At 30.2% G+C, this 13,057-nt stretch overlaps 3 protein-coding genes and 2 non-coding genes across 5 annotated transcripts; 3 read left to right on the forward strand and 2 right to left on the reverse strand.

Annotated features, from left to right (window-relative positions):
• Positions 1 to 1,272: 1,272 nt before the first annotated feature.
• On the reverse strand, positions 1,273 to 3,428 carry LOC114179116 (mitotic spindle checkpoint protein MAD2). The gene is made up of 7 exons (XM_028065342.1): positions 3,164 to 3,428; positions 3,049 to 3,064; positions 2,810 to 2,940; positions 2,427 to 2,547; positions 2,005 to 2,108; positions 1,788 to 1,909; positions 1,273 to 1,694 (listed from the first exon to the last, which is right to left on the reverse strand). Exons 1-7 carry the CDS (start codon positions 3,234 to 3,236, stop codon positions 1,638 to 1,640), a joined length of 624 nt encoding a protein of 207 aa, XP_027921143.1. The 5' UTR covers positions 3,237 to 3,428; the 3' UTR covers positions 1,273 to 1,637.
• A 956-nt stretch (positions 3,429 to 4,384) lies between these two features.
• Positions 4,385 to 5,972, reverse strand: LOC114162964. The gene is made up of 3 exons (XM_028046988.1): positions 5,714 to 5,972; positions 5,381 to 5,469; positions 4,385 to 4,536 (listed from the first exon to the last, which is right to left on the reverse strand). Exons 1-3 carry the CDS (start codon positions 5,741 to 5,743, stop codon positions 4,386 to 4,388), a joined length of 270 nt encoding a protein of 89 aa, XP_027902789.1. The 5' UTR covers positions 5,744 to 5,972; the 3' UTR covers position 4,385.
• Positions 5,973 to 7,131: 1,159 nt separating this feature from the next.
• On the forward strand, positions 7,132 to 7,205 carry TRNAV-AAC. Its single transcript has one exon. It is a non-coding gene; the product is annotated as a tRNA-Val (tRNA).
• Positions 7,206 to 7,318: 113 nt separating this feature from the next.
• On the forward strand, positions 7,319 to 7,392 carry TRNAV-UAC. The gene has a single exon. It is a non-coding gene; the product is annotated as a tRNA-Val (tRNA).
• A 2,588-nt stretch (positions 7,393 to 9,980) lies between these two features.
• Positions 9,981 to 12,710, forward strand: LOC114195781 (glyceraldehyde-3-phosphate dehydrogenase, cytosolic). The gene is made up of 12 exons (XM_028086252.1): positions 9,981 to 10,214; positions 10,320 to 10,352; positions 10,467 to 10,567; positions 10,662 to 10,777; positions 10,912 to 11,011; positions 11,137 to 11,283; positions 11,381 to 11,441; positions 11,536 to 11,633; positions 11,747 to 11,889; positions 11,987 to 12,070; positions 12,216 to 12,305; positions 12,420 to 12,710. The coding sequence occupies exons 1-12, from the start codon at positions 10,211 to 10,213 to the stop codon at positions 12,463 to 12,465; spliced, it is 1,023 nt and encodes a 340-aa protein (XP_027942053.1). The 5' UTR covers positions 9,981 to 10,210; the 3' UTR covers positions 12,466 to 12,710.
• The last annotated feature ends 347 nt before the right edge of the window (positions 12,711 to 13,057 follow it).

Raw genomic sequence — 13,057 nt, forward strand, 5'->3', positions numbered from 1 at the left:
TTTTATACTTAATTACATTTTTAATACACTTGTATTTTTAATTGATTCTCTATTATTATTTTTTGTTTGTCCAGTGTTTAAGATATTTCTATTTTCAAATCGGGTTATTACAGATTAATTTTTATACCAAATGAAAATATTTGAGCACTTAAAGTATTTAATTTGAGTTTCTGTTATTTAATTTTTTCGTTAACTAAGAATGTGATTATCATATTTTCCTTCTTCTTGTTTTCTTATACGCACGTGTTATGATGTAAATCGATAATTTTTATCACTTTAATATTATTTTATATGAAGACCAGATGAGACACTAAAACAATAACATCTCCTCAATAGATAAAAAATATAAATAAAAAATACCAAAATTTATCAGTAAATATTAATTTTAATTATCAATTTCCTACTTATAGTGATTCATCATTAGACTGAATATATCAAATCCTGAAATCATTGTGATAATTTTAGTGGTATACCATTATTTTTTAAATTACATATGAAAAATAATCCTTTCAAATAATTACGAATAATAACAAATTGAAAATATATTATCTTCTATATTGAAGAAATCAATATTAACAAATAGAATTGAGATTCCTTCGCCGAGATCTGATCATCCAATAGTGTATTGAGATAGTGTGCTGTAAAGAATTTTTTGTCTTTCTGCATATTATTATATCTACTTGTCAAATTTGATAACAGTAATGGAAATTTGAACATAGGTAAGATAGTTTCAGAAACACATACGAAATTTGTACACACAGACACTCGCATAGTACATAAAATAGAGTTAGAGGGAAAGAAATTATAGAATGTGATACTTTTGGTGGAAGAAAGGAAACAAAAGTACGTTTCCCTTCTTTCCCTCTAACTAGTGTTTTTTCACTGTATTTCGTATGTGTTTTTGAAACTATCTTTTTCCCTCTAACTATTTTATGTACTATGGGAGTGTCTTTTCACTGTATTTCGTATATGTTTCTGAAACTATCTTACGTATGTTCAAATTTCCATTACTGTTATCAACTACCTTATTTGCTTATTTTACTGCTTTTGTTGTTCTCTGAATAAACACAATTAAAGTAAGTTCGAATAAGTTAACTTATATATAAATTATATATAAATTAACTTATATATAATTTATTTTCATTTTTAAATAAAAACTCATTTCATTCTCTTCTTTTTGAATACTCATACAAAACTTTTTCTACACACTGCAGTTAAATGTCCACAAAATTGTGGACATAAATAAACCACGCAAGTTAAAGGATTTGCGGGTTATTGCAAACTTGAGTTACTTTGGTTTCATATTTAGAATTAGATTTACCCAACGATTTCGTTCACTCGTATCTAAACAATTACTCCTAACAAATTACTTTGACACACAATTTGATCCTAACAAATATTTTTAGATCCTTAGTTTCAACAACTAGAATGATTCATATCTTATAAAACTCAAATGATTGATGAATTCAGCCTCTGAAGAACAGGAAGAATTCTTGAGATGGCAATTCTTACAGCCACAACAAGTCACATACGGAAGGAAGGATTAAAACTACGTACTAGTTGACACACACAGTAGTACACACATATAACATTGTGAATAGAAAATTCACTGCATGACCTGAGAGATAGGGACTCCTCTACTGTTCATCCCATTCGTCATTCTTGTATGATACGAGTGTGTCAACCTTGTGAATCTGAACGGCCAAAACAAAAAAAAATCAGTAATATGTAAATTAAATCAAGTATGTCAGTAAAATAAATTAACCAAACCGTGGATTTAAATTTACCTTGGTATCGAAGGAATGCAATTTCACCATTTGTGGATTTGCAATAAGTTTTGGATCGCTTTCGATCCAAGTGAATGGAACTGCTACATCGGTGTCAGTGTACGCTAACACATCAAAAACACCTGAAAGAAGATAGCCATGCTAAGATAGGAGATAAAAGAAACGTTGAATGAATAGTAAGAAGATGAAAAGCAGAACGAGATGCATGTGGTCCTACAAGGTTCGTCCAGGCAAGGTAAATAGGTGATACTTGAAGCAATCTGTCTCATAATCGCTTGTATCTCTCTCATGATTTCTTTGTCACTCTTTTCTCGAGAAACACTGAAAGTTTAAACAGCAGGAAAAACAGTAAAAGTTTAAACACAAGGAAAAACACTGGAAATTCTTTTGAGGAAGCAATTTAGAATGAGAGTTAGGCCCTGTGTAGATAGGTGCACTTTTCAGGAAGCACTAAAAGAGTAAGAATTTAAGGCCAAATAAGGCACATTTGTTGTCAGAGAAATAGGAAGACAGAGTCAACGTAAATGTCAAATACATGAGTTAAAATTTAACTTAAGAGAAACCCAGTTTACTCAGAAGTGTTTTTGAGCAATGTGAAGTTTATTTACTGAACAACACTTTAGTTATATGGTTACCCACCCCTTCTCAACAACTTCACCGTCAGTCTCAATGCTGAAGTTCCACCTCTCAAGCACTTCACTGGTGGCCTTGCTCATAATAACAAGGACCACCCTCTGCAACTTGCCAGCCTCAAGCCATTCTTTGCAACATTCAAAAGTAATGATCAATAAGAATACCAAAACTGAACTGAACTGCTACTAAAGCTATAAGAAAACAAGTAAACCCCAGCAGTGACTCAAAAATCCAAACTATTTCTTAAAATAAAATTTTAGACCCCCTGCTACACCTGATACTGTGACCAATTAAATCCAAAAAAAAAATAATCCCCAGTTAACCAATGAATTTTTTCAGTATCTCCACATCGGAGAGAACCACAACGAAAGGAGAAAATCAGTAGTTACCAGAGAGCTGAGCAGTTAGATTGGTTATAAAGGATTTGACACCCTCATCTTCAGTGAGCAACATGGGGAGCCCATATTTCTTCACCTTCACAAAGCTTTCTTCCGGATAAACTCCACGATTGTAAAGAATGCTGATCAAATCCCCATGTTAAAAACATCACAAAACTTCAAGCCACTCGCATGAATTGAAATGTGAAAAACAAAGACAAAAAAAAAATTGCAGGAGAGAAGGATCAAACCTGTTGGCAGCATATCCTGATTGGAAAAAAAAAACCAACAAATAACTCAGACTTCAGTTTATCCATTCCAAAATACACTAAATATGCACCAAAAGAATCAGAGAGAAGGGAATACCGAAGAACTCGCTAACGATTGCTGCGGAACCACGAAGAGTGATTATGTCTTTGGCAACTGTTCTTGCAGCCATTCCCTTTGTTCGGTGTCTACTTTCCAACAAAGAAAAAACGTTTAAGGTTTAGACTTTGGGATCACTTGATTGCGTAGAGAAGAAAAATGAGAACGATTTTATCTGGTGAGCGTAGTGACTACTGGTTTGGAAAGGGGAAATTGATGGCAATAAATTAGGGATTGGAAGTGGAAAAGAAACTTGACGGGGAAGCGCCATAACGGCTAGTTTCTTTTTTTTTTGGTAGTGGCTTGTTATTGGGCCTTTCTGGATCCATGGTGGCAACGTCAATATTGTTTAAAATTTCCAATTTAACGGTCATGTTAAAGGAATCGCCTTTTCAGATTCCCCATCCCATTAATTTTGAGTGCAAGTCTACGTGTGCGTCTGTGTTACACGTGTGTTCTCGTGATACTAATATTTTATTTTATAGATTTTATTTCAGGATCTTGTCAATTAATGTTGAAAAGATAAACAAAATTAAAATTTATTAGTATAATATAATATAAAACACATTACAAATTCATAAAAAAATGTAATTTTATGTATTTGGATAAGTTTAGTTTTTTTTTAAATACTCTTAAGTTACTAGTATTCGCTTTTCTACAATTTTTTTCTTACATCGAGAAACTTAAATAACTAATTAAAATATGCATAAATATTAATAATTCATGATGCGCATTTATTAATGTTTTAGCAAAAGAAATAAAGATTCACCTATCTCTATTTTTATGCATATTTTTTCTTTCAAGTTCTTTTGGTTTTTATTACTCATCAAACTTTTCATTTAATTTATGCTCTTTGTCACGTTCTAAACAGTTACTTAAAAATTAGACCCCTAATTTTTATATCAGTACTTTAATTATAACCTTTATTAACGTTAAACTTAACTACCTAAATTGTTTAAGTCCTGATTGATATTGGACTAACAACAGCGCATGAAAATTGAAGAAAACTGATGAAGATAATTGCTAATACGTAAATAATAGGATTTTATTACTATTAGGTTAAATTGAACATGTCATCCGTCAGCAAATTACACAATCGTAATACATGTTGGAAGAAAAATGAAAGATCTGGTTGTGTAGTCTCCTACATCTCGATTCCCAAAAAGCCAAAAATTGATATCACTGAAATATCGAAATTGAAACAGAAAATTTGGCATCTGATTTAGTTTGATGGGTCAGAGAAAAAGTTGTTGACAGATGGCATGATCTGAGGGGTCCTCCCACGAACATACTTCCTCAGACCATGTTGTGAATATTTCTCTCCCTCCTCAAAGTTATCAAGAACTCCTGCAGCTCTGTTGCTCTTGGTCACCCTGAAATCATCAAACCATAACCAAATTCAACAACACACACCACAACAAATAATTATAAGAGTTATGATAGGTTAAAAAAAATTATTTTATTATTTTATTTTAATTCAAAAATAAAAATTTAATTTGTTTTAATTATATTTTTAGAAACTTTATTAAATTTTTCAAAAGTTTTTTTTGTCAAGAGTTAATTTTTCTAATTATAAATATATTAAGAATTCAACTTTTAATCTAATTTAAAGACTAAATTATTCTACAATGATTTGAGATAACGGATGAATTATATGTTTACAAAATAAAAATTTCACCGAAATAAATTTCAAGAACTATTATGATATTATTATAATATTATATTAAGAAATATATTTTAAGCAATTTAATTCTACAAAATTAATTTATAAAGTGAGATTTATACTCAATTATATTACATAAATACATACGCCTGACATTATATTAGTAGGTGATGATATTATAATGTTATTAAGTTAATATATAAAATAAAATTATATTTATTAAAAATAAAGTGAAATATTTCAGAAAATATGGAAGAATAATCGTGAATAGATAAAGAAGAAGAAAAGAAGGAAAAATAGACAATTTTATAAAAAAATTTAAAAATAAATGTTAATTTTAAAAAATTTAGTGAATAATTATATTTTAAAATATAAAACTAATATTTTAAAATGTAAACAAAGAAGAAATTTTTTTATATATTATTATAAATATTATAAACTGTATTATCTGATCGATACGAGAATTCTAAGTAATAGCATAACAACTTTAATGAAACATTGAACCTGAAGAATGAAAAATGAAACTATAATCAAACAAAAACATGAAACCATACCTGACTTCAGGATTGGTGGTTATATTCCTGACAAGTTGCATACCGCAGATCCCAACAGCTACACCAACAGCAGCGAAGAGTGGGTATACCTATTCACACGTAACAAGAACCAAATCAAAACAAAGAAGATTATATATATTATTCACACGTACATCATCAATGTTCAAAAAATGCATGCACCAGTTTAACCAACTTTAATATATATATTATTCATTCCTTCGGAATTAAGAAAATTATTTCCTTAGTTCATGTTAAGGAACAAAAACTCTAAATGCGATACAAGAATATATACAAAAAAAGAAAAAACATGTACGTTTGGGAACAGAAAAGAACCTCAGGTTTCAACCATCTGTTGGCGGCCATGGTGAGAAGAGAAGTTGCAGAAAAGAGAAATTTGAACGGAGAGAGAAACAAACAAGAAACAGGCTCCGCTTCGAAGGAAAGTAGAAGAAGAAGGATGCGGAGCAAAACTGAATGTGGCAACACGTTTATATGTGTGAATGCGATGCGAAAATCATGGCCTTTTTATGGTCGATGCAAGAACCCTATGAATTTGGCTACCAAATTCAAAAGAATTGGTCAACACCGACTCTTTAAATTGATTGTTTTTCTTGAATTGTAAGTGAATGAACGGTTGGGTTGCTACTTTCTTGGTTCAATTTGGACTCTTCCTTTTTTTGAATATTATTATTTTTAAATAATTTTTTAACTATTAAATTTTGACTGATTTCTTTTGTAATATTATGAGTTAGTTTTAAAATATTGAGAATGAAAAAATAAAAAATTATTTAAAAAATGTCATTTCATGTTAATGTTGTAAAAGAAAATTGTCAAAATTTAGTAGTCAAAATATCATTGTTTTAATTTTTATTTTCTATTTTTAAATCTTGTTTCATTATAGTTGCATCGGCCATGATGGAACTTTCTTTGAAGAATACATTTTTTTTTCTTTTTTAAATAAAAAGTAGAGCATTCTAAATATGCATGTAATAAGGTGGAAGAATCGTACTTGAACACCTTGTCTATGTGTATGACCATGAACAAGCTGTGAAAGATATCAGGCCGTGTATTTTTAAAATATTTTGTTAACTGGCGTGATCAAAATGTTTTCAATATTTGTTTTACTAGAGAATTAAATATGGTTTTGTTCATTCTTCCATCGTAATTTTTATGATTTATCTTAAAATGGAGATATTTTTATTTCTTATTCTGAAAAATGTAACTTTTTTTTATCAAATTTACGTATGTTATAGACAAAAGTTTTATTAAAATTACAATTAAAAAAAAAGATAAGATATTTTTAATTCAAAATAAGGGGAGCAAAACAATATGCTAACAAAACATTATATTCAAGTATTTATTACAAAAGAAATATTTTTATTGTCTTAAAGAAAAGAAAATGTTTTATTGTCATATAAAATATATTTTATATTATCAGGCAAGAACAAATTATTATCATTGTAATAAATTTTAATTTTTGCAATAACTGCTATAAAATCATACTTATCATAATTTTTAATTAATTGATAATATAAATACTTTTACACTGAAATTGTATAGAAACTAATCTCACGTTTTTATTTTAATATTTGAGACTAAAATTGCATAATAATCCTTTTACGAAAACAGTTAAATGAAAACTGAGTTTGCATGTACCAGTGGAAAATACAATGCTCTGTAAAAAAATGAAAACGGCTAAATTTATTTATTATATAATTAAATTTTAATTAAGTAATCAATTAATTAAGGGTGGTGTCGTGGTGTAGTTGGTTATCACGTCAGTCTAACACACTGAAGGTCTCCAGTTCAAGTCCGGGCGACGCCAATTTGTTATAATTATTTTTGTTTTCCATTTTTTAAATCTAAATGAATTATTTAAAAAGAAAAGTTACAAAACAAATTAAAATGATTTTGTCAAATATTGAATTAATTAAGGGTGGTGTAGTGGTGTAGTTGGTTATCACGTCAGTTTTACACACCGAAGGTATCCGGTTCGAATCTGGGCGACGCCAATTTGGTATAACTACTTTGTTTTTTCTTTGTTTTCTCTTTGTTTTTTTAAATCTAAATGAATTATTAAAAAAAAAATTAATCCCGAGACATATTTCTTTAAGTGTAACATTTCGGAACCACCTATGACGACTTTCATGTTTAATTAGTTCTGTTTTGAATTCAAAACCAAATTATCCTTTGATTTCGACTTTCTGGAAGTTTCTGGATGTTTTAAATTCGAACCCTGTGTAGGTATGAATGTAGAAATAACCCATAGCATAATTCACATAGTAGTTTTAGTCACAACACAGTTGTCAAATATTGAGAAATCTAAAATGGAAAATTGTTATGAAGGAATAGATCCTTGTTTGACTTTGCTTCCTACTGTATAATAAACCTAGAAAATTGTATTTGTTGACCAAAATTCCTTAATTTGTGTTTTATGTTCCTCTTTGTCACAACGTTTCAAATTAAAGTTGGTGTTTGAGCTGTGAGTTCATGTTCCATGCCCTCTTAGTATGTGACAATAAAAGAATTAGAAGACATTCATAATTGCAGCATATGATAATTGATTCACAGAACATGAACACTGATGTCAAGCATCACGCTCAAGCTTCACCATTTCAATACATAACACATGACATCAAATAGGTGAATATAATAGAATTAATGGAAACAAGTCAACCAAACAAGTGAATGATAATTGAAAGAATAAGGTTTAATTAGTGGGATAGTATCACTTTGGTTCAGATGTATCAGTTTGGTATTCGTGTGTAAATATGTGTTAATCTAGTCTCAACTTTTGAAAAAATGTCTTAATCAGGTTCTTTTTAGACAAAAATTACTAAAATCATTAACTTAATTAATGACTTTTACCACTAAATTTTGATATAAATATTAATATTTAATTTTATAAGTCATTTTAAATATCAATACTGTTAACCGTATTAATAATGTTTTGCTGAAGAAGACATAATTGAGACATTTTTTCAAAAATTATTATTCAATTGAGACATTTTTAAAAGCGAGTATCAAACTGACACATCTAAATGAAGTTGAGTATCATACAACTAATTAAACCAAAGAAAAAACAATGATAATTAAGCTCTTTGATAATTAGTTATTTTAAATTTCAGTATATATATATATATATATATATATATATATATATATAATTATGATGCTACATTATCGGAAGAAATCAAACTATACTAGAAGAACATTTTTTAGTGTATAAATTGTAAACTGATTAAAAATATTTCCGATATAACGTTTTTATTTCATTGTCTAATCCACTGTTTCACCCCATTCCTCCATCAACCTCCTTAAAACATTAAAATAAGCTTAAATTTCATTAAATATTTTCGAATCTGATTGTAATATATTTCAATTTAATTTATCTTTATTCATAATGTTAATTACGGTTTAAATTGCAAAACATTGTTTTATAATTTATAAACCTTCCTTTAAAATATTAAAATCTAATACTACAATTTTAAAATGTTGAAGTTAAATTTAGTTAAAAAATGGTAACTTCCTCTGAAGTTTTAGTTGACGATACAAATGTGGTCTCACCAAATACATTGATTATGTCAGTCTCTTGAATTTTTGTGAAATAAAATATTGTTTTTCTTTATGCATGTCATTGATAATGTCATAGAACAATCTAGAAACTGCACTGTCTATTTTAAAACACTCTTTACTATTTTCTCCATTACCCTATATTTATTTATCATGGAATATTTATCTCTTAAAATTTACGGGTAATTATAAATATTAAATATTTGAATACCACTTTCACACCTCTTATAGGAATGTATTTGACAGCAAATAGAATTAACTGCAGTTTTAAATGAATATGATTCATAATGTTAATGAAGGTTTGAATTGTAAAACATAGGTGTTAAAAAGAAAAACCTTATTTAACACCATTCGAAACTTGACAAGTCTCGGCATAAAAACAGCTCAAACCCCGAATATTCTTTAATTCCAGTTTATAATTCCGGCAACAGCTACCAAACATAATTAAAAAACATATAAAGTGTTAAACAGCAGACACACTTTCATTTAAAAAAAAAACATTAAATATTTAATAAAAGCATTAAAGAATTTTGTAATTTCAACAGATGAAATAGACTTAGTTACATACTTTACCATTACTTTTTCTTTTTACTTTTACATAATTTCTGAATTTAATAAACGTTACCATATGAATTTTAAGATTATTCACCTTTTACATTTATGATGACTGATTTTCAAATAATTAACGATATGATGATGAATGAAATTAAACTTCCAATTTTCGTAAACTTTACCATTGAATTTTCTATATCTTAAGTTTTACTATTAAATTTTAAATTTTCAAAATCTACCACATAAAGTTGACATATTTGTAGTTTAATGTGAACTTCTCCTTTTTAGAAGAAATTAAATTAGTTACTTAATACATATACTAAAAATTTTATACATATGTACATTACTTAATACATATCTTAGTTTAATTTTTGATTAAAGCAATGATTATTAGGAAGGTCCAAAACCAAAATGATGCAGCCAAGTGTCTTTATTTCTAGATGGTAACCAACGTTGAACCAGGGGCAACCCTTGGTTTTCATTTTCCAATGCAACTAAATCAGCGGCTCCAAACTACCGCTTTTTCTTTTCTTTTTCTCCAAGCAGAACGGTCACGGTTCTCACGTGATCATCACGTGACTCACCGCTTCTTCAGACATAAACCCTCCTTTAAATACCTCTCCTTAACCCTTCTTTTTCTTCACCAAACCACTCTCTAATTACTTTCTATCTCTTTTCAAATCTCATTCCAACTCAAACACTCTCATGGGTAACCACTGTTCTATTCTTCTTCGTTCTTTCTCAGCTTCTTGTATCTTTTCTTCAACACTCTGTTTTTAATGCTCTTTTTGTTTTTTGTTCTTCTATTGAGCAGCATCAGACAAGAAGATTAGGATCGGTATCAACGGTAATTGGTTTTCTTTCGTGTGACTTTTGGTCTTGTTTTTTTTTTTTTTTTTGTACTTGGATGTTTTTTTTTTTCTAATATATAAACTAAAGTATATGGATTCATTTCATGTAGGATTCGGAAGGATTGGCCGTTTGGTGGCCAGGGTTGCCCTTCAAAGAAACGATGTTGAACTCGTTGCAATCAACGATCCTTTCATCACCACTGATTACATGGTAAATCTATAGTCTTTTTTAGAGTGAGAATATCACAATACTGTACATGAGAGTAGTAGCTTTTGCTAAGAATTTGTGTTGTTTAATTTTTCAGACATATATGTTCAAGTATGACACTGTTCATGGCCAATGGAAGCATTTCGATGTCAAGGTGAAGGACTCTAAGACCCTTCTCTTTGGTGAGAAGTCTGTGACAGTTTTTGGCATCAGGTAAACTCATGCTTTTAGTTTTGTGTTTAATTAAATCATTGATTTGTTGTTGTAAATTACTAGGACTCAAAGATTTGTTTATTTTATTTTATTTTTAATTTTTGTCTGATTATTTGATGTTGTTGTTGCCTCAGGAACCCCGAGGACATTCCATGGGGTGAGGCTGGTGCTGACTATGTTGTCGAGTCAACTGGTGTATTCACCGACAAGGACAAGGCTGCTGCTCACTTGAAGGTTCACTATGATTTCTGATCCCAAAAAAATTTCTGTTGTTATCTGATTTTTAGATCTTTTTATTTTATCCTGAATACTATTGAGTAGTTTGAAATGAGTGTGATTTGGGGTTTGGTTTTTCTCAGGGTGGTGCGAAGAAGGTTGTGATTTCTGCCCCAAGCAAAGATGCACCTATGTTTGTTGTTGGTGTTAACGAGAAAGAATACAAACCAGAGCTTGACATTGTTTCCAACGCTAGCTGCACTACCAATTGCCTTGCTCCCCTCGCCAAGGTTTTTGTTTGATACCTTTGTGATGATATAATTCATGGTGCTTCTCTCTGTATTTTTAAGTGCGTGTTTGTTAATTATTGATTTTGATCTTGCATAGGTCATCAATGACCGATTCGGAATTGTTGAGGGTCTCATGACCACTGTTCACGCCATCACAGGTCCGAAAATAGCCTCTGTTGAATTAATCCATGTTCTTGTTCATTGTAAGATGACGATGATGTTCATTGTTATGTACTTTTTGTGATGAATCAGCTACTCAGAAGACTGTTGATGGTCCATCAAGCAAGGATTGGAGGGGTGGAAGAGCTGCTTCCTTCAATATTATTCCCAGCAGCACTGGTGCTGCCAAGGTATCAATTTTCATTATACCTAGAATGATTCATATTACTCCTTTAGTTGGATGATGCTAATTTTATTGTTCCTAAGCTTTTTCTTTGTCGAATGATGAATTTGGGATAAACAGGCTGTAGGAAAAGTTCTTCCAGCCCTGAATGGAAAACTCACTGGAATGTCCTTCCGAGTCCCCACTGTTGATGTTTCAGTTGTTGACCTCACTGTGAGGTTAGAGAAGGCAGCAACCTACGAGCAAATCAAGGCTGCTATCAAGTAAGTTTTAAGGTTTTGAAGAACTTTTTTCATTTGATTTGAATCATGTTTTTTTTTTTGTTCCTACTGACATCAACCGTTTGTGTTGAAAATCCAGGGAGGAATCAGAGGGCAAATTGAAGGGTATTTTGGGTTACACGGAAGACGATGTTGTGTCTACTGATTTCGTTGGTGACAGCAGGTGAAGTTGTGTTCTGAAGCAATGTTGCTTACTTCTCTGACAATCTTAGTTGTTGGAAAGATGATAATAAACATGATGATCGGTTTTTGTTGTCTGAATCTAATTACTTACTATGTGGATTGTTGAATGTTAATTTCATTTACAGGTCTAGCATATTTGACGCCAAGGCCGGAATTTCTTTGAATGAAAACTTTGTAAAGCTTGTTTCGTGGTATGACAACGAATGGGGTTACAGGTAATGGTTCTACACCATGACAATCCTCTGAAACACAAGTACGAGGAAACATGTTTTATTTTTAATCTAAATCCTGTGTAACGAGGACAATGTTTTTTCTTTTTTTTTTTTCAGTACCCGTGTGATTGATTTGATTGTTCACATTGCATCCGTGGCATAAGAGTTGAGGATATCATCGCTGCTACACCGTTCTACATTTTAATCTAGTTTTAGTGTGAATTCGGAATAAGAACACTTGTGTTGCTGTGAGTAGTATCATTGTAATACAGTGACTACAATTTGTATTTACATTTTTGAAGTTAGTAAACGGCCTTAGGGTTTTTTTCCTATTGTTGTAATGAATGGTTCACTCTTCTGTTTCGTCATCATAATCATCTATGACACAAAGCAACATTTTGTTTTCCATGTCTCTTTTGTTTTCGTTACATTTTCTATTGTTAACCTTAGGCATACACATTTTCGTTATTTTTGTGGAAAACCAAGTAATAGTTAAATGCCGATTACTGATTTATTAATTTTTAGGTGATTTGTTATAATTTTTAATTTAGCCCTTTTTTGGATCATTGGTAAGGGCCCAAGCCCAAACATCATGAAAGCTATAATGCTTGGTTTTGTATATTCAAATGAAAAAGAAAATTCACACCTAATATTATGGACACAGATGAAAACGTAAAAGCAATGGTCGAATGAACATTTTTGTTGTGATTGGAATTTTTCCCTAACTTCATATTTCCTACTTAATCATTCTTGGT

The sequence above is a fragment of the Vigna unguiculata genome, chromosome 1, assembly GCF_004118075.2.
Source record: "Vigna unguiculata cultivar IT97K-499-35 chromosome 1, ASM411807v1, whole genome shotgun sequence".
NCBI classification, from domain to species: domain Eukaryota; kingdom Viridiplantae; phylum Streptophyta; class Magnoliopsida; order Fabales; family Fabaceae; genus Vigna; species Vigna unguiculata.

Coding starts and splice junctions, on each gene's coding strand:
- LOC114179116 (XM_028065342.1), bottom strand. CDS start 3,236: ATGGCTGCAAGAACAGTTGCCAAAGACATAATCACTCTTCGTGGTTCC. Junction 1,910..2,004: donor ACCTTGCCTGGACGAACCTT/GTAGGACCACAT, acceptor ATCTTCTTTCAG/GTGTTTTTGATGTGTTAGCG. Junction 1,695..1,787: donor TGCATTCCTTCGATACCAAG/GTAAATTTAAAT, acceptor TTGGCCGTTCAG/ATTCACAAGGTTGACACACT.
- LOC114162964 (XM_028046988.1), bottom strand. CDS start 5,743: ATGGCCGCCAACAGATGGTTGAAACCTGAG. Junction 5,470..5,713: donor ACAGATGGTTGAAACCTGAG/GTTCTTTTCTGT, acceptor ACGTGTGAATAG/GTATACCCACTCTTCGCTGC. Junction 4,537..5,380: donor ACCACCAATCCTGAAGTCAG/GTATGGTTTCAT, acceptor TGATGATTTCAG/GGTGACCAAGAGCAACAGAG.
- LOC114195781 (XM_028086252.1), top strand. Junction 10,568..10,661: donor TCATCACCACTGATTACATG/GTAAATCTATAG, acceptor TTAATTTTTCAG/ACATATATGTTCAAGTATGA. Junction 12,071..12,215: donor GATTTCGTTGGTGACAGCAG/GTGAAGTTGTGT, acceptor TTTCATTTACAG/GTCTAGCATATTTGACGCCA.